Source organism: Macaca mulatta, chromosome 9 (assembly GCF_049350105.2).
Source record: "Macaca mulatta isolate MMU2019108-1 chromosome 9, T2T-MMU8v2.0, whole genome shotgun sequence".
Lineage (NCBI taxonomy): Eukaryota > Metazoa > Chordata > Mammalia > Primates > Cercopithecidae > Macaca > Macaca mulatta.
This window is the reverse complement of record NC_133414.1, coordinates 115,226,498-115,247,583: the sequence shown is the minus strand read 5'-3', so window position 1 is coordinate 115,247,583 and position 21,086 is coordinate 115,226,498. Positions and strand designations below refer to the sequence as shown.

The window sequence follows — 21,086 nt, the reverse complement described above, 5'->3', positions numbered from 1 at the left end:
TGTGCTTGGATCTCATTTCCTGCTATACAAGCCTGTATTCAAGGATAGAGAAATAGACTGAGTTCTAATGGGAGGAGCCACAAAATTGCATCACAAAGAGACAGGAAGAATTTGTGGCCGTTGTTGGAGTGCATCACATTGTCTTTCCCCCGGTTTATCCTAAAACAGCCACTAATTTAATTTTGTTTTACAACTCAGCCCCGATGGGATTATCCCTCTGCTTTAAAACTGTCAGTAGTACCCTCTTGCCCCTAAATGGTGTAGGAACAGTAGTTTAATCTGCCTCAACCCATCTTTCTAGCTTAATTTTTCTCTGCTCCCCTTTCTCTACCCAAACTGGACTAGTTTCACAACTGGTCCACCTGGCCTTTAAGGCCCAGGTCATATGCCAGCACGTGCATGAATCCTTCCTAGATTTTCCTCTCCTTAGTCCTCACATTTGCCTCTCTCTACCCCTTAAGTTGAAATGGTGTTCCCTTCTTTGGTTTTCTCATAAATTTTTGCACTTCTCTTGTGGTAGTTGTGATTTTTTACCGTATAATTATATGTGTATGTGACCTATCTCGCCTACCACACTGACAACTCTCTTAAGAGCTGGAACCTAAGCTGGACATCACACCTGTAATCCCAGCTACTTGGGAGGCTGAGGTGGGAAGACTGCTTGAGCAATCTTCAGGAGTTTAAGTCCAGCCTGGACTTAAAATAGCAAGACTCTGTCTTAAAAATAAAATAAAATAAAATTGAAAAAGAGCTGGAACCTGAACTCATTCATCTTCATAGCTACCCATGCTTAATATTCGGAATCCTGTCTTGCACATAGCCATCAAAATATTTGAGTTAATTTTTGAATAATGCTGTTTCCCAATTATTATAATGTTATTTTAAAAATCATTTAATTTTTAAATTTTTCTTTCAGACCAGAAACTAGAGAACAGTATCCAAATAAATTTATCCAGCGAGATGATACTGAAAGATTTTACATTCTGAACACACTATTCAACCTACCAGGTAGATTCATTCTATGCTTGTTTATACTGATGCTTTCCCTTCTGTGACCATTAGTCTCTGTTCAAGGGAGATAATGAAATAAGTTTGAATTATTTCATTATAGCTTATGAGTATCTGTTCTTCATTTTTCAGAGACCTACCTGTTGGCCTGCCTAGTAGATTTTTTTACTAATTGTCCCAGATATACCAGGTATGTACATACTATAATTTTTTTTTTTTCAATTGATTTTTTAAATTAATGCACAGGGTTTTAGAGAACTGGCCATTGTAGGTCTTTTCTGCTTTTCTAAAGTGAATTTAGTGCTAGTGAGAGATGCCACATTGCCAGCCTGAGAGATGGGACAGCACCAGCAGCTCCATGCAGGCTCTCACCTCCCACACGGCCCCTCTCCTTGCCAGTGTGCTGCAGCCACCACTTCTGATTGGCTTCTCCTGGGAATGAAGACGGCCAGCAGAGGTGCTAATTGTGACAACTGAGTGGGAGGTTTGTGTGATGATTATCTGTCCAAGCAGAATTACACTAAAACCCCCCAACTCATTTCACAGCAGCTACCCAGGAGCCATTCAGGGATGGTAATTTAATTTCATTTCCAGGCCCGGCAAGATTTGATTAAGGAATAAATACTGTGTATCTTACCAGAAGTAAAATTTTGCATAAGTCTTAAACAAGTTATCCTCTTCCTTTAGGGAGAATTATATAGCCAATACTGAAAGTTTAGCCAGAGTTGGCTAACTTCATATCCTCTTTGGGCTTTATCTACTTGAAGACACTAAATTTGGTGGAAAGCTGAGTCACTGAGCTAAATAAAAAATGGACAGTACCTTTGTACTTAGGGACAGTGTCAGAAAAGTCAGGGTGGAAAGAACCTAAATGACCAATTTTAAGTTTTAAATGTTTCTTCAACCTGTTTCTAAAACGTGATAAATAAACCTGATATTTTTTGAACTTTGGCCTTTTAGCTTACATTCAATATATTCTTCCATCACTTTGTATTTGTTCACAATTATTGTATTCCGTTGAACACTATAGCCATTTCTGGTGGTCAAAGTGGACTTTCATTAGGGAGTAATTATTTTCCTCATTAGCCACAGCCTTTACCCATGTGATACGGAACCTTTGGGTCCCCTGGGAAATTTTTGACATATATTTTATTGCCCTGTTTTGGATCCCCTGTCATGTTCTTTTTATCTTTCTGTAGTTGTGAAACAGGATTTAAAGATGGGGACCTCTTCATGTCCTACCGGAGTATGTTCCAGGATGTAAGAGATGCTGTTGACTGGGTTCATTACAAGGTACCTAGAAGCTGCTTCTTCACCTGCTCGCTTTCTGGCATGTGTTTTATGGCCTGGCATTAACTTTCCAAATGGAGCAGAATATTTCCTTTTTTTAAAAAAAGACAAAATGGCCGGGCGCGGTGGCTCAAGCCTGTAATCCCAGCACTTTGGGAGGCCGAGACGGGCGGATCACAAGGTCAGGAGATCGAGACCATCCTGGCTAACACAGTGAAACCCCGTCTCTATTAAAAAATGCAAAGAAACTAGCCGGCGAGTTGGCAGGCGCCTGTGGTCCCAGCTACTCAGGAGGCTGAGGTAGGAGAATGGCGTGAACCCGGGAGGCGGAGCTTGCAGTGAGCTGAGATCCAGCCACTGCACTCCAGCCTGGGCGACAGAGCGAGACTCCGTCTCAAAAAAAAAAAAAAAAAAAAAAAAAAAGACAAAATGGATTTGCCCCCTAGTGATAGCTCTCTAGAATACATATGTTCTTGTCTTTGGTCTTGGAGGTAATGTTGATCTTTCCTCAGCGATGGTGTTTGACTTCTGGATTTTATTTTAGTTTGCATTTCTCAAACGTAGAAGAGGTTTTAGTGTATTACATTATATTTAACATATCCTTTGTGGATGACAGTGGTCCATTTTTTTTTTGTCCAGATACCTCCCACCTGACTACAAACATTAATTAATATTAAATTTACATTTATTATAAACTATTGAATAAAATATGAAATGCCTTTTAATTTCAAACTTGAAACTGTTTTATATTTTGAAGACAAATTTTAGAGGCAGGGTTGCAGCAAATCATACCTGCTACTTTTTTCTGGCCTTCTCTAGTTTGTCACTTTTCTATTTTGATAAATCCTTAAGAAATGCATTTGGGGCTGGACATGATGGCTCATGCCTGTAATCTCAGCACTTTGTGATGCCGAGGCAGGTGGATTGCTTGAGTTCAGGAGTTCAAGACTAGCCTGGGCAACATGACAAAACCCTGTCTCTACAAAAAATACAGAAAATTAGCCAGGTGTGTTGGTGTGGACCTGTGGTCCCAGCTACTTGGGAGGCTGAAGTGGGAGGATCACCTAAGCCTGGGGAGGTTGAGGCTGCAGTGAGCCGAGATTACACCACTGCACTCTAGCATGGGCAATAGGGTGACCTTGTCTCAAAAAAAGAAAGAATTTGGGTTGATTAGTAAACACCATTTTTCTTATAAACTACACGTTAAAAACTGATTTTGTTCTTTTCTTAATGCCTTTTTTTTTTCCTTCCCCTAGGGCTCCCTTAAGGAAAAGACAGTTGAAAATCTTGAGAAGTATGTAGTCAAAGATGTAAGTAATATAGGGGAAAATAGATCTGCATAATAGCTCATTTTACCTATTAGGGAAATGAATAACAAGCTGATTTATAATGAAATGGACAAAGGAAGAGATTTCTTTGTCTTGGTATAGTATGTGCCAGATATAATCACCAAGAATATTCAGCTAGAGCATAGGTCTTAGTATAGTTTTTCCATTTCTTGATAGGCAAGAAGACTCAGTATTTCATTTGTCCATTTAGCTTCAATTATAATAGCAGTTAGAGGTTTACTGTATACACATCACCATGCTAAGTGATTACATGCATTATGCCACTTAATCTTCTGTATGACCCTGAGTTAGGTATTATTGTTACCTCTGTTTTATAGATAACTGAGAAATAGAGGGATTAAATAACTTGCCAAAGGTCACACGTTAGTAAGTAGTAAAGCTGAGTCATACCCAGATTATAACTACTACACTAGATCATCTCAAAAATGTGCATATATGTTACCGTTATTTAAAATGCCTTATTACAGAGAGTAATAAGGAAAGCTTTAAAATACCTTAAAAGGCAATATTGGGAAACCTGATAAAATTTTTTAAAAATTTGTGGTTAATAGTATTGTACCAATGTTAATTTCATACTTTTGATAATTGTACTGTGGTTATGTAAGATGTTAATATTAAGGGAAACTGGAGGAAGAATATATGGGAACTCTACTTTTCACAGCTTTTCTATAAGTCTAGAACTGTTTTAGAATAAAAATTAAACACACATAGTGCCCCAAGATGACATACTTCTTTCTTTTCCTACAGAGTAAAAGTAGCAGAATACAGTATTTTCTCAAAGTACTGTGGTAAAGATTTCTTGTTTTCAGTTTTTGTGCCTCCTATTTTCACCCACCTCCCTTATTTCAAGAAAGAACACTGAATGGGGAGGGTCCGGGAGAATTTGAGTGAAGGAATGAATCTATTTGCTATGAGAGAAGGAAAAGGTATTTTTCTTTCCAGGCACGTGAGGAGTTAGAATTTCCTCATTTAAGCGCACATGGGTGTGGGTATTTCTAGGTAGCATCTGCACATGTCATTTCATTCTGCAAGGTGTTTTATAAAACCATAGTATACACACTGAAAGCCATATCTGATACTCTCTATGTAGAGCATGTTAAGTCAGCTTCTCCTGATCTCTAACATACCTCACATACTTCAAGAAATCTCAGGTTAATTTAAGTTAATTTAAACTCTTTCCTGAGGCAGACATCATGAGGAAGGTAGATATATGTTGTTAACAGCCATATAACCCTGATAAATATGTGTATAATTTTACATGTAAATCTGTTATATACACTGTGTATACTACATATGTTAACACTTTATTCATTTGTAGTGATAATGTGGGATTTTAAGTGCAAAATTCCGAAATCAGCTAACCCTTAAAAGGTTCCCCCATTCCTATTGTGGACAGAAATCCAGTATATGACAACTCCAAAGTATAAAGATAAAAATGTGTTTATGTTTCACTCATTATCCAATTACATTTCAGGGAAAACTGCCTTTGCTTCTGAGCCGGATGAAGGAAGTAGGGAAAGTATTTCTTGCTACCAACAGTGACTATAAATATACAGATGTAAGTGCTTAATGTTTATATTTGTTTATTTATTCAGTGGAATTATTTTGGCCTAAAGAACTGTGAAGACAATGAGGAGGATAGAAGTTTATTAAGTGAAAGTAGTTTCTTGCCTTCTCATTTTCAAAGAGTAAAAAGGCAAAAATATACAGGATAATAACAGTGGTTCTTAAATTTTTCTAGAAATTTATTTTAACCATTTTCACGGATTATGATTGGCTACTTGAAAATTTTAATCTTGGGGTTATTTAAAACATTTGTAAAGATTAAAATGGCTTTTGTGTCTCCTTGGAGCATCATTTCTATAAACTTGAGCAGTCGCATCCCTTATTGATGTGTATATATGACTTCCCTGCTGTTGGAAGACCTGCAGCAATAGATGGTGCACAGATGTTTGGGCTCTTAGCCATCAAAATTTACTACATCTTTTTTTTTTTTTTTTTTTTTGTGAGACAGAGTCTCACTCTGTCACGCAGGCTGGGGCGCAGTGGTGTGATCTCGGCTCACTGCAACCTCTGCCTTCTGGGTTCAAGTGATTCTCCTGCCTCAGCCTCCCAAGTAGCTGGGATTACAATAGGTGCCTGCCACTGCGCCCGGCTGATTTTTTTTTGTATTTTTAGTAGAGATGGGGTTTTACCATCTTGGACAGGCTGGTCTTGAACTTCTGACTTCGTCATCCACCCACCTTGGCCTCCCATAGTGGCGGGATTACAGGCGTGAGCCACCGCGCCCAGCCCAAAATTTACTACCTCTTAAAAACAATTTTTTCCCATGATTAAAGCATGTGGAAAAACTGATCTAATTCCTTAACTTCATCTTACTTTGCTGAGACACAAGTTTATAGTACTAGCAAGAAGTTCCACTTCCCCCAATTTGCTGTACATATAAACTTGATTTAGACACCTGGTGATTTGTAGTAAATAGTCTTATATAAACCATTGGTTTGTTGACTTAGTTGGTCTAGGGATGGTAGTAGCAAAGCCAAAGTGATAGGTTATTTCTGTGTGAGTCATTAGTTTTCTCTGTACCCCTACCTCATATGCTCCTTACCTCCAAATGTGTGTTCAAAAACATCTTCCAGAGGAAGTATGTATCCTCCCTGAGAATGTCAGAAGCCTTTTTTTCTTTTTGGTATATGGTAAAGCATTAATTTCTGGCTTCCACTGCCATGATTTCATAAAATTTAGAGGAAACAAGAATGTGGTGAGTCCTATGTTGAAGAAGACATGTTTTTTGAAGAGCTTGTAATTTCTTTAGGTTATATGCCTTTTGCAAAAGTAGTATATGGACCTTATGGTAAATTTTTTTTTTTTTTTCCAGAAAATTATGACTTACCTGTTTGACTTCCCACATGGCCCCAAGGTATGTGACTCAGTAGACCATTGCTTTAGTAATAATGAATGCATTTAATCATTCTGGAATATTAAGGGGGAAAGAATTGGTCAGAACCCACCCAGAAAAGTCCTGCTTTTTAAGCCTATTGTCTAATCTTCATTAACATTAGAGTCCAGGAGCTAGTAGAATTTAAAATCAAATTGCTAATTTAGAGTCCACAACTTGAATACTTAGTAGACAGAAATAAAAGGGATATTCATGTGATATTTAGTAGGATGGGATCAGAATAATTTTATGCCCAAGAAGTTCTATGCAGAATTAAGTTTGTGTGGCAGTGAAAGGAATTTTCAGGTTGTGGAAGATATTTGATTAAAACAGAAAATGTGTGTATATTCTTGACAACTTCTAGATTTTGTATTAGTTGTTGCTAAGTTTTTGCCAAGACAGCACTTAACCTTGATATTTAGCAAAGAAGTCTTCATTTCTGCAGAAGGGCTGCACTTAGGTTTAAGGAATACTCCTTGCAACTTAGTCACATACTTACAGAATTTTAGTCCTAGACTTTAGTGCATAAACATCAGCAAATTCGTTTTGAGAACACCTGAAATCACAGGGTGCAGTGTCCTTCAGGTTGGTCTTAAAAGGTTAATGCCAGGGTTCCATTTCAGGATAGTCATGATTTTAATGGGCATAACTCATTATTAGTATTGTGATTAGCTTACACTATGAGCCAAAACCCAGTGTATACCTAGAGCCATCATTCTGAGAATGTAACCAGTAAAATCTCCTAATAGTTCCATGTTAGTTTGTATACTTGAGCTCTGATGCTGATCTACCTCTCTCTTAATCTGTCCCTTGGGTATTGATTTGCATCTCTTCCTAGCTCTTTTGAGCTCCTTTTAGCAAATTTCAGCTGAGCACACTTTCATATATTAAAGTGCTGTAAAATAAGTTATTGTAGTTTAGTAGTAGATGAAACAATTTAATGTGTAGAATACAGTTATTTATTCTTTATACCTTGTCTGCTTACCAAAGGATATGGCTTATAATACATAGACACAGTACTTTTTTTTTTTGAGGTGGAGTCTCGCTCTGTTGCCAGGCTGGAGTGCAGTGGCACAATCTCGGCTCACTGCATCCTCCCTCTCCTGGGTTCAGGCGATTCTCGTGCCTCAGCCTCCCAAGTATCTGGGACTACAGGCGCCTGCTTCCACGCCCGGCTAATTTTTGTAGTTTTAGTAGAGACAGGTTTTTACCATGTTGGCCAGGATGGTCTTGATCTCCTGACATTGTGATCCCGCCCGCTTTGGCCTCCCAAAGTGTTGGGATTACAGGCATGAGCCACCACGCCTGGCTGACACAACACCTTTTTGAAAAATAAAATAGTGGGATCTTCTGGCTATACTTAGTATTTTTATATTCCTTGCATCTGAGTGAGTTAAATAGTAATGCCTTAAAGTAAGGAGTGATGTTTCAACTTTTGCTGTTTGTCCTTCACCAGCCTGGGAGCTCCCATCGACCATGGCAGTCCTACTTTGACCTGATCTTGGTGGATGCACGGAAACCACTCTTTTTTGGAGAAGGCACAGTACTGCGTCAAGTGGATACTGTAAGTCATGAGGATGATCTGTCTGCTAGCACACTGTCCTTAATGTTTCTCCTTTCCGCACTCTTACTCTCCGTAAGGAAACAGGAATTTTTTTTTTATTAGCCATATCTCTCTTTTGAAATTAAGAGTTTTGGTCTTAACTGAAGCAGCCAAACAAACCCACTAATTGAAAAGAGTAAGTGCCATTCATTTGGCTGTCTGGCCAAATAGCACTGGTAGTCGGGGGTGGGGTGGGAGGGTTGTGGGGTGAGGGGAGGATTGTGATAGGATGATAAAGTATTACAAAATCCATATTCTTCACTTAGAAAACTGGCAAGCTGAAAATTGGTACCTACACAGGCCCCCTACAGCATGGTATCGTCTACTCAGGAGGTAAGTCACAGACTTCCCTTTATTTAATGTCTTTGCTCAGACCTCACTGTGAAAGCTTTGGTGATCTCTCAGCAAAGTGCCATATGTACTCTTTAGTGGTCTAAGATGTCATCTACTGAAGGTAAATAGTCACCTCTTAATGCAATGGGAGTCTGGGTTTGAGCAGTTGTTAGTATATCCTAATGAATCTGATTTTCACTAAAACGATCAGTTTTCTTTTTTAAAAAATCCTATTGGAGGCTTTTCTCAGTGCCTGGAATCACTTGGGGGTACTTCTCAATATGTTCTCAAGGGTTTCTCAAGGAGTTTCATGGTTATAGGTACATAGTATGTTGAAGTTATAAACAGTTGAATAAAGCCAGCTTAATGGCAGATTTGTGATGAAATTGGCAGTGGCTCTTTTCAAGGTTAAGCTGAGGATGTAGTTTTGTTGCTCTTGGATTTGGTGATCAAGAGCCTGGTCAGCACAGTGGAGTGAAGGCCTTGTCTTAGAAGGCAGTAAGAAGAGAATGGTGAGTCTTTTGTCTTTTTTTTTCCTAGACTGTTCCTCATACAACTATAAGAATAAAATGAATCATAGTATTTAATGGTTGAATACTATTGGAAGACTGATTTTAATGTAGAGACAGTTTTCTCATTGTTCACTCTTGTTTCAGGTTCTTCTGATACGATCTGTGATCTGCTGGGAGCCAAGGGAAAAGACATTTTGTATATTGGAGATCACATTTTTGGGGACATTTTAAAATCAAAGAAACGGCAAGGGTGGCGAACTTTTTTGGTGATTCCCGAACTTGCACAGGAGCTGCATGTCTGGACCGACAAGAGTTGTAAGCCATTTCATAAATCTTTGATGCAATTTATATCTAAATGACCAGCTTTAAATCAAGTCCTCTTTGATAAACCATTACTTTGTATTCAGGAAGTCAGAGGTGGTCAAAAGGTAGGCCTTGATATTTGGATACTTCCTTCCCATAGAATATTCAGATATTTCACAGAACTCCAGAATTTGAATAAGTATGAGAGGTTATCTTGTTTAACCTTCTTGACTCTCTTCGAGGTTAAGTATAGAATGTTGGTGTCTTGAGTTGTGTTACAGTAACACTAAGTTGTGAACTGGAGCTCAAATTTCCTCTGTGGTCCCATATTTCCCCAACCATGCCTAGCAGTCTCAGTCTCTCTGCCAACAGCCCATATCTGATTCTGGGGCAGTGATGGCTCTGAATGTTAATCACCTCTGGTATTTTTAATTGACTTTTCTGAGATCTAGAGAATGAAGCCATATTGTATTCTTGAACTAAGCTACACTGTGTATATGCAGTATATACACTATGCTGAATTAAGTTACGGATATAATTCTGTAAAAGTGTTTGATACACAAGTTCTCCAGCCAGCCTTGATTCTCGTTACTTGCAGCGTGGTGAAGGTGACTCCGGAAACTTAGCCTGCCTGGGGTAGGAGCCCTGGCTGTATAACTTGAAATCTGCATGTCCTTAGGCAAGTTAATGAGACACCCTGTGCGTTAGTTTCCTCAAATGTAAAAATGGGGATAATACCTACCTCCTAAAGTTGATGAAAAACGGAGGCAATATGTGTATAAAGATAGACAGACATGACAGCCTTTCTCAACCAAGGCTCCTCATCTGAAACACAGAAAATTATTACCATTATCGTTATTTTACCTTTCCAACAGCTGAATACAGAAAATTATTTAACACTTTTCTCAATTCTCCTAAAGATGGTAAATAGAAGAAAATGTGTTATATATACAGTAGATGAAGGAGGGCTTGTCTCGAGGAACCCAGGCTGACAAAGGCTGCAACACAGGAAGCACGCTATAGATCTGGCTGTTGCTGTTATTGTCTGTACTATGAGTGGGATTTTCTGGCTAGCCCTTCATTCACATTTACAACTTTCTGCCTATGAAGTTTTGGAAATCTAGTTGATTTGGCCCTGGACCTGTGACTCAGGACAAGTCACCTAATTCTCAGTCTTTCATCTGAAAAGGGGACTGTTAACATTTGCTTAGCTGACTACACCTGAGATGGTGTAAATTCTGGTACTTTCACAAGCTCAGAATGAGCATGCAGCTGGAAGGGAAAGTTGTCGTCATGGTTTTTAAGCAGGAAGAAAGGCGGTTAAAGAGAAGGTGATGGTGCTCATCTGTTGTCAGACTTCAAGTGGGTATCAGTGGGTTATCCTGAAGAGGGGAAGAGGAGGTCACTATACACTCCACCTAGAGCATGTTAGTCCCAGGTTATACTTTTCAGTCACATCTGCAACCTTTTAGTTTTAGCAGCAGTTAAGAACTGTGTGCTTATTTATTTCAAATATCTTCCTTTTCCTTCCAAACCTTAACTAGCACTTTTCGAAGAACTTCAGAGCTTGGATATTTTCTTGGCTGAACTCTACAAGTAAGTTTTCTAAAAATTTCTTTCCTAAAAACTTCTTCAGGAATCACTTAGGTATAAAAAATGTTCTTTCCCGGCCGGTAATCCAAGCTATGTGGGAGGCTGAGGCAGGAGAATCGCTTGAACTGGGGAGGTGGAGGTTGTAGTGAGCCGAGATTGCACCATTGCACTCCAGCCTGGGCGACAAGAGTGAAACTCCATCTCAAAAAAAATGTTCTTTCCAGGCCAGGCGCGGTGGCTCACGCCTGTAATCCCAGCATTTTGGGAGGCCAAGGCAGGCAGGTCAGTTGAGGCCAGAAGTTTGAGACCAGTCTGGCCAACATGGCAAAACCCTGTCTCTACCAGATATACAAAAATTAGCTGAGTGTGGTGGCACATGCCTGTAATTCCAGCTAACTATTAGGGTGACTGAGGCAGGAGAATCGCTTGAAGCTGGGAGGCAGAGGTTGCAGTGAGCCAAAATCACACCCCTGCACTCCAGCCTGAGTGACAGAGTGAGATTGTCTTAAAGAAAAAAAAGCTCTTCCCAGAGATTTTCACCAAGTTTTTCTTTCATCTTTAGGCACCTTGACAGCAGTAGCAATGAGCGTCCAGATATTAGTTCCATCCAGAGACGTATTAAGGTATCCAAATGGGATTTGGGAGAAAACTTGGGAAATAAGTTTAAATGATTTTTTCACGTTTCTGATTTTTACAGAGACTGGCATTCAACTACTGCTCAATAAATATTTGTTGAATGAGCCAAGAATCAATCTTGTTCTTTGTTTTAGAAAGTAACTCATGACATGGACATGTGCTATGGGATGATGGGAAGCCTGTTTCGCAGTGGCTCCCGGCAGACCCTTTTTGCCAGTCAAGTGATGCGTTACGCTGACCTCTATGCAGCATCTTTCATCAACCTGCTGTATTACCCATTCAGCTACCTCTTCAGGGCTGCCCATGTCTTGGTGAGTTAAGGCTATAATTGACAACCAAGATGTACTCTTAAGTCCAGGGTCAGCAGCCAGCTTTGTGAGATGGCACAGGAGATAGTTTGAACATTTCTTTCTGATGTACAGAGCCCAGGGGCAGGTTATATGGTTGCATAAGAAGGGGTCTTTGAGAAAGTAGAACCAATATTGGAAGTTACGGAGTATAACTTTACTCTCTCAAGTCTACTCTATTAAAAGCTATATGTGGGCCAGGCATGGCGGCTCATGCCTGTAACCCCAGCGCTTTGGAGGCTGATGTGGGAGTACTGATAGAGCCCAGGAAGTCGAGGCTGCAGTGGGCTTTGATTGCTCCACTGTACTCCAACCTTGGTGACAGCAGGAGACCCTGTCTCAAGAAAAAGAAAACGTGGTTTTTACGTTCCTATATTCTGATCTGTTTCAGGACTATTTTGTTTTTGCTGTAAAGTAGAAGATAAACTGTCCTCTCCATCTTTTCTAGTTTCTGGCTGCAGTAGACAATATGGGCATCATTTTGAGGGGCAGGGAGAGAGGAAGACAGGCAACTATAAGTAGTTCTATGAAGATAAGTCTATATTGACTTGTCCTGTGGTCCATTATAGATGTAACTGCATGGCCACATAACAGAGGAGAGGGGTTAGGATTTGGGCAGTAGCTACTTTGTTCTGCCTGCTCTCTGAGCCTCTAGCTTTTTTCTGTCTAGATGCCTCATGAATCAACGGTGGAGCACACACACGTAGATATCAATGAGATGGAGTCTCCTCTTGCCACCCGGAACCGCACATCAGTGGATTTCAAAGACACTGACTACAAGCGGCACCAGCTGACACGGTCAATTAGTGAGATTAAACCTCCCAACCTCTTCCCACTGGCCCCCCAGGAAATTACACACTGCCATGATGAAGATGATGATGAAGAGGAGGAGGAGGAGGAAGAATAAGGAGGAAAACCAAAACCCTGAGCACCCATTAAACAAGTCCTGGCAGGACTCGCAGGAACAAACGATGTCCCTGTTAGGGTTCTACTGGGTGGGGAGGGAGGGGGCTCCATGAAAGTACATCTGAAAAGTTTCTGAAGATTTTATTCTTATCATAGATACTTGTTTTGGTTTTGTGTATCTGTACTCTTTGCAGATGGTCCAAAATTGTAATGGAGTCTGTATTAGAAGAAAATAAGGGTAAAATCAGGCTGAACTGCATGTATATGGCTCCATTGTGGCTTGTGACACTTTTTAAAAAATCATCCATATGTCAGTGTATCTGGATACACGAGGAAAAGGAGAAGAGTCTCAGAGTGGAACAGAGTGGGAAGAGGTGATCTGTAATGTTACAAATTGTGCTATTACTCCAAGATCCAACTTTTTCAGTGCATTACATGGTATTGTATAACAGTGGAGAAATGTATTATTTCCATGATCAAATGTAGTCTCTGTTAAGGTTTCAAGTTTCCTTTTATAAGCCTTTAAGTCATCCTCAGTGACTCTGGCAAGGCTGCTTCTCTGTCACTGGCTTTGCACAGAAGTATTCTCTACTTGCTTTATTCTCTCTATTTTGAGGGAAAAGACAGTATCCTTATTACCTTTTTTGTTTTTTGTTTAATAGCACAAATGCTTATTATTTGTTATCCAAAAACAATCTTTTTCTTATCTGTGCTAAATCTATAGAAAGAATTTAGCTGCAAGCGGACAAAGGAACAAGCCCCCAGAAAAGAGAAGAACTCCCTTTTTATACTATAGAACATTCATTAGTGTGGGCTATATAGCTGTGGCTCATGCTACCCAAATCCAGATTTCTTTATCCTCTAGAGTTGATTGCTGTATATTGAAGTTGAACATCAGAGGATGGGAAGAGGGCTCTGTAAGCCAGAACCTTACTAAAGTAGAGGGCACAATCAGCGTGAATAAATTCACTTCAGAATCCCAAGTTGAGGCCGGGCGCGGTGGCTCACGCCTGTAATCCCAGCACTTCGGGAGGCCGAGGCGGGTGGATCACCTGAGGTTGGGAGTTTGAGACCAGCCTGACCAACATGGAGAAACCCCATGTCTACTAAAAATACAAAATTAGCCGGGCATGGTGGCGCATGCCTGTAATCCCAGCTACTCAGGTGGCTGAGGCAGGAGAATCACTCGAACCCAGGAGGTGGAGGTTGTGGTGAGCCAAGATCACACCATTGTACTCCAGCCTGGGCAACAAGAGCGAAACTCCATCTCAAAAAAATAAATAAAAATCCCAATCCCAAGTCGAAATCACTTCTTGTTTTAAACAAGAATGAATTATTACTGTGTATGTTAGGGTATTAAAACTGTGTCACCAGTACGGTGAAAGTTGTTTCAACATTTTAAACAGTGGTTATAGACTCTTACTTTAACCATCATATATTTGCTTCCATTCTTGTCATTGGTCAATAGGGGAGGGTGGATTAGCTGCTCCAGAATTCAATAAAGTGTAATATTTCTAATGGTGACTTTGACCTATTCTGTAGCACAACTGTAATAGCTGTTGGTCTTCAAGTGGGTTTAGATTTGGTGTAGTGACGTCAGTTTGATATTCTCTTCTTTTAAAGGAAATATATTTAAGAATTGCTATATTCTAACATGATTATATTCATGGTGCTTCATAGGCCTCACAATTTTTTCACAGAAAGATTTTTGGAATAGGACTGTAAAGTAAGGCTTTTAAAAAAATCATTTTATAAGGGAACACAGCCTGGTAACTTAGTCAAGGATATACTGTCTCACTACTTTGGATATATATGGCTTCAGATTAAGTCATCCAAGAAACATACATTCTAAATGGTATCCATTGGGAATATATGCCCCTTTAAAAGAATCAGGTCAGAAATGCAATAACAATTAGACTGTTGCCCATGTTAGGAGAATGTGTGGTCATCCTAGTTACTAATTATTCTCATTCAAGATGGAGATGTTGCCCAGTTTAACATAGTCTTAAGTTTTCTTAAACCCAAATAATTTATGAGTAGCTTATTACATCTACAGAGCTACCTTATTATAGTAGTACATTTACATATTGTCCCTTTTAGAGCAAGCGCCACATGATTGCTTTCCTTTAATTTACCACTTTTTGTATTGCATCCATATAAGAATGTCTTACTAGCCAGATGATTCCATGGCAAATGATTCTCTGGGTCCAAAGATCAGAAAGTGAAAAGCACACAGCTGGAATAAGCAAGAACTCCACTGCTAGTCACAGCTCTCCGTAGGACCACCAAAACGTATGATTAAAGAGCTCTAGGATTCCATAAGACCCGGAGCAAAATGGTGCCTCTCTGTATATTATTCTTAAGAGTGTGCTGGGAAGTCAATGGTCCATGGGTAGGCAGGGCAGCTGTAATTGGGCTTTTTAAAACAAATTATGAGTTTCTCTCTGTTGCCAGTAGTTAAGGAAGCCGAACTTAAAAGGTATAGTTTTTTCCTTTAAAAAAAAAAAACCTGAGGCGTTTTACACCATGAGAAGACCATTCTGCCATCTCTTTTGAGAATTTTTTCCCAGGCATTTTGAAAACACTATTTACAGGCATTGTAGAACACCAGGCAACCCCTTCTTGAGTGCTAGACTGAACTTCCAACCTTACAGCATGTACTAACAGGGACCCTAGCGTCCCCAGCAGTTGGTCAGTGGTACAGCAGACCCAGGCCCTGCTGGGTTTCCTTGGGGAGAGGAATTGCCCAGTACATTCATTCATCTCTGCAAAGATAGGCAGTGAAAACTCTGATGGTGTACTTCAGAAAAGTTGGTCACAGCCAAGAAAGTTTAGTGTTCTACTTAGACCTAAGATTCTTCTCTTGCTATAAGCATACCTCTGCTGAGACCTAAAATAAGGCAAACCCTTCAAGCTATCCTTTCTAAGATACTTTTAGAAGTGGTTTTTAATAGAACTACAAATCCTTAAGTCACGTTAACATTGTTAAGAAACCACTTTAAAAAGCCACATGCAGTTGCATGTCAGATCTAAAAGTATTTTGTCCATGTTTAGGTATTTCTAAATCAGATGTATTTACTTAAGAAATACTTTGTCAACAACTTTAAAGCCCAGCGATTTTTCCAAGGCTGCCTGGTCATTTTAAAATAAATACTCTGCTTATTCACCACAAATAGCCTGAGACAAACAACTGCATATTTAAGTCTGTATTAGGGTAGGAACCTTATCCACATTCCATGTTATGGAAACTATTTAATCTCTCTTTGATGGTGGGAAAAATGGTAACTATGATCTAGCTATTGCCATACAGTTAATGCTCCAATTCCTCACTGGGCTTAGTAGTTTAGGGCTCAGATACTTATGTTTCTCATGACGATCTTTAGTGGTGATCAGGAAATTCAGTTTTTCTTAAAGTTTTTCCTCAAATGGAACAATTTCAAATGATACACAACTTTTGGGAGGCCCTGAGAATGAAATCTCTACCATGGAGCCACCAGAGCAACCCTGAAGATAAAAGAAAAACATGCACTACCGCCAAGGAGCAGGGACGACCACAGGCACAGGCAACCAGAAAGCAGAAACAGGTGACTTCCAGAAACCCACACTGCCCGTCACGCACCTCCCCTAACAGGAATGCAGCACACCACACAGTTCTCGCACTGCTAGGTATCTGGAAACAGCAGAAAGCGAGTCCTTTAAACAGGCAGCACGTTCATTTATAGAATGAGTAAAAAGCTCTTCTGTTCTTTACCCTGGATTTCTCAACCATTTTTCCCTGTCCTCAGACACAGTGTCTTCATCCCAAGGCCACAACAGTCTGATTGGTTCCAACAAAGGTGTGTGATCTCAAAAATAGAATATATACAGAAGTTTCTCTGTAGAGCTTTAACACAAAAAAAGTACTCCCCATTGAACACACATTTCCTCTCAAACTTGCTGACTGTTTACTGTAAGGCTGAGGAATCTGTTTTCCAATTTAAAACACAATGACGAGTTTTGGATCTGGTCCCCTTGTTTCTTCATACAAAATAACTAGGTACAAATACGTCCCCAGATGTTCTGGTCTCCCACAGAGCTCTTCCCAAAGCCATGTCTGGCCAGGGGAGTAGACAAGGCCTGAGATAAACCCTCCCACACAAATTGGAGACCAAGCAGCTGAGCACACATTTTCCCACGAAAGGCAGCAACAGTCCTTCCACATCTCACAAGTTCTTGAGATACTTGGAAAGAGGATTTGCCAAGCAAACCTTCCCCACACTGAAAAATGTTTCTTCAATGTCCAGTCTTTGAGAGGGTGTTCTCACCAGAGGTCATCTTTGACCTGAGGGTGTGGGTATTTTGAACAACCCCCTGACCTCAAGTCAGTGACTTCGGAGAATTGCAGTAGGAAAGCTGGCCCAATCTAAAAATTCCTGTCACGTGTTGGCCTCCTGTTTGAACACTGCACAGTCACTAATACCCTGACAGGAAAAGCACTTCCGGGAAGTCGGGCAACTAATTCTCCCTTAGAAACAGGCACCCTCAGTCCTCAGTCATCCACTAGGGGAGATGGCATGCCAGCAGAGTCAGAGAAAAGGGCCCTAGAATCATCCCTTTGTTCTGGGACTGCTTGAAAATAGCACAGATATGAGGCCCTTGGAGGGAAAATGACAAAACCACCATACAAAGAAAGCAAAAGAGTTTATTAGCCATCTAACAGTCAGAGAAAAGGGCCCTAGAATCATCCCTTTGTTCTGGGACTGCTTGAAAATAGCACAGATATGAGGCCCTTGGAGGGAAAATGACAAAACCACCATACAAAGAAAGCAAAAGAGTTTATTAGCCATCTAACAGAATTCAACTTTTTGGCTTTAATAAAGAATCATCTCTTTATTAAATTACCTTCAAAAAGTATAAAATAAGTTCCTAGAAATCAACTCCAGGCTATAAAAAGGTCAGTTTTTACCACTTTCTCTGCAAGACTCTGATCAATATTTGTTTCCTCGTGAATTGCTGAGTTGAAAAACGGTTCTAGGGAGCACAATTTTTGTGCAGTAGAAACCCTGGGGTACATCACAATGAAGTTTAGAAATGAGCGGATATGTGCACACTGTGAGGATGCAAGGGGGGAATTTTAGGCAAATCTCATCTTGACAGCAGGAAAAATTGCCTCCATTTTCCTTGGAGCATTTCCTGATTTGAGCTAAGGGCTCATCTAGACCAAGTGAGTAAAACAGGAAAAACCAACCAAGGCAGCAGGCTGGGAGTGAATGTGCTACCGTGACTTCTTTCCCTAGCTCTGCTGCCCCTTTCTGCCCTGCTTCTAAGGAAAGCAAGCAGGGTCCGAAGCTGGCATTTCACTGGGCTATATTCAGGTAGTTGGGTGATGCCTGGGGAGATGGGAGTGGTAAGTTAGGTCAGGCAGCATCTCAGAGCCAACTCTGTCAGCAGTTCTTCCCTGAAATGTCTCCATCCACAGGACAAGTGTAAGTAAAAGACTGCAAATGCCACAGTTAAATAAATTCAGTGGGGACTATAAATGGACCAGTCAAGAGGCTAAATTATCAGAGCACGATCCTCTTTGGAATGTAAAATAGAGACTAAGAGTAGAGAGAAAAAAAGGGATTCCAAAAAGATGTGGTTTAGGAATGGATCACAGAGGGTCCCTGAAGCTCCACCATATGTTCTTCAGGGACTGGTCACATGTGAGTGAGGACGTTAAGAAGAAACAGAAGACAAAGTGGTGATGGAAAAGAATGTGTATCATACACACCGATTACTGGGGAATGCAGGATGTCCACTGAATCCTGAAGACCTAGCTGCACACGCCTCGCCACACTCAGGTTGGATGTTTCCACTCGAGAGTGACTATCCATGCCTGCTCTGACCTTCCTCCCAGGCTTAGCATAGCAGAGGAGGCCCTATAAAGCCATCCTTGTCTTTAAGAGCCAAATGAGAGGCCTGAATGAGGCCTTTGGTCTTACCTAGGAAACACCGGCTTAGCCTAGCTGCACTGTGTGTTGTTATTAGTGACTGAGCAGCCAATGTCTGGGGCAATTTGACTGGATACTCCGAATGTTCTTATGTAGAGAGTAACTGATGGAAGACAGATTATAATCCTTGCAAAGGAGGACACCTTCCCCCTAGGATTAGCTGTACCAGGCTATGACTTGGAGGCACAGAACTAGTACCCACTTCTCAAGACTTTACACTGTCCAAAGAAGATGCTCTTCTACGTTGTCATGCTGAGATCCAGTCCCAGCTTTCCCACCAGCAAAGCCAGGCAAGTGGGCAGGTGGTTCAGCCAAGCTGAACACAATGGCATGGTTGGTGTTGCATAGATGAAAGGGAAGAGGGAACACACATCTGCTAGAAGGGTGAACAGAACATCATTTATCTAAATAGAATAGAAATAAACAAAAACCTTGTAAAACAATCACAAAATTTACAAATAAATTGGTACAAAATAAATAGGAGAGACTGTACATCTACAACATCATTTGAATTATAAAATGCATTCATTATGACAATCAGCTCATTAATCCTATACATGTCATTTGTGCTTATTTGGGTTTATGTACACAGCTCTGAATACTGTGTTCAGAAAACTTCACTGCTCAAATGCATGACCTGTACACTATGATACAGTGAATAAAGGCTGAGGAGGATGGAAGTCAGACACAAAGCAGGGTCTTACTTGAGGGCCAAGTCATTGTTGGCACTGAGCCTCAAAACCAAGAAAAGGCATATTAAGAGCCCAGATGGGCAGGCAGTTTCCATTATCCAGAAAGATGGATTATGCAATTCAAGGTAAGTAGAAGAAACCATTATCATTGTGGGGCCAGGCAAGTGACCTGCCTTGGGAGGAAGGAGGCCATGGACTCACAGCTGTACTGTAGCCTACATAGGGGAAGAGAGCCTGTCACCAATAAACCACCTCGGAAATAGTTCATGGAGGTACTTGAGAGGCCCTGCCCACAAGGTCGGAGACCTGCCTCCATCCTCATCCAAAACACTTGTCATCAGGAATACAGGTGGGCCCAACTAAAGGGGCTGGGGATGCTAGGGGCAGCAACCTGTTTATAAAAAACAGCACTACCCTCTCACCCGCCTTAAAGGACAGCAGAACCCTAGGATCCATGGATGAGGAAGCTTCAAGACAGATCTTGTCCTAGTCACAGATGAAGTACTAACAGGCATATGTACATAATAAATAATATAAAATAAAGCATATACATTTGTGGGTTTAAAGAACTCAAGAAACAAAAAATTGATAACTTCACCTTCACAGTAGACTTCAGACTTGGGGAGTAATGAATCAGAAGCGAGGCTGGGGCTCTCTGGGGAATGAGAATCCTAAGACCTTATTCTTCCCAACTTTGCTCGCTCTGAAGCCTGAGCCTCCAACAAAAAGGGCAGGCACCCAAGCCCCACCAGGCCCATTGGATAGTTCTCTTCAGGGTGAATCTGCAGCGGAATCTGGCCCCCCAAAGAATTGCATCCTAAAAGTGAATCCATGTGGATCAGATGTGGGTACATGCCAGAAGGCATAATTCCAAGCGACGCAAGACAATGCTCCCAGTCATTCTCATTTGTTCATGGTCCCAATGGGCATTAAAACCTGAAAACCTTGTGTACTCAAGACTTTCTTACAGTATGTATTGGATCTGTGTACATAAAAACCTCGGCATACAAACACCTGGAACTTTATTCTCTTGCAGCTAGAACCTTTGTTTCCTTGCTGTTTGAAGTTCAACCTGGTATTTCCCATCAATAGATACTTAAAACAATTCTAGTAGAGATGATGTCAGTGGCTCTAGCATACAGACAGAACATGCTTACTTGAGCTCAGGTCTGAGAAGCAAAGAAGGTCCCCTGCCTAGGATGGTGGGAGGAAAGCTGCTCCCTGCTCTATGCAGTTGCTGTGAACTGCCGTCTCCTCTTTGCGTCCGTAGGGTTGACCAGGGACTCTGGAATATGAATCTCCAGATAGGAAAGAAGGTAGCAAAAGGGAAACGGGCAAGTAAACCGTGATTGCAGACAGAAAGCTTGCAAGTGCTAGAGGAGGAAGGCCGGCTTGTCACAGCCTTGCTGAGTAATAGCAGCAAGCTATTGGTGCACCACTCACCCCTCAAATGGAGGCAAATGAACCTCAACTTAGAAGTCTCTGAACATCTCTCTCCTATTAACCAACCTGAACACCTAAGAAATAGGAAAAGATAAAAGATTTGCAAATGACCCTGAGGTATAAAACTCAACTGAGAAGTTGCTCATTGATAAATTACATCA

At 40.7% G+C, this 21,086-nt stretch overlaps 1 protein-coding gene across 38 annotated transcripts in view; it reads left to right on the top strand.

Moving 5' to 3' along the window:
* NT5C2 (5'-nucleotidase, cytosolic II) overlaps nucleotides 1–14,336 on the top strand; it is a 106,492-nt gene extending 92,156 nt beyond the window's left edge. For 23 of the 38 annotated variants that reach the window (XM_015148011.3, XM_077945409.1, XM_077945412.1 and 20 more), the window contains 13 exons: nucleotides 917–1,008; nucleotides 1,141–1,198; nucleotides 2,208–2,301; nucleotides 3,555–3,608; nucleotides 5,122–5,205; nucleotides 6,526–6,567; nucleotides 8,042–8,149; nucleotides 8,455–8,521; nucleotides 9,178–9,348; nucleotides 10,881–10,932; nucleotides 11,492–11,552; nucleotides 11,700–11,876; nucleotides 12,583–14,336. In XM_015148011.3, the coding sequence (XP_015003497.1) occupies nucleotides 917–1,008; nucleotides 1,141–1,198; nucleotides 2,208–2,301; nucleotides 3,555–3,608; nucleotides 5,122–5,205; nucleotides 6,526–6,567; nucleotides 8,042–8,149; nucleotides 8,455–8,521; nucleotides 9,178–9,348; nucleotides 10,881–10,932; nucleotides 11,492–11,552; nucleotides 11,700–11,876; nucleotides 12,583–12,819 (1,297 nt within the window). In that variant the 3' untranslated portion in view covers nucleotides 12,820–14,336. 38 annotated transcript variants of the gene reach the window in all.
* The last annotated feature ends 6,750 nt before the right edge of the window (nucleotides 14,337–21,086 follow it).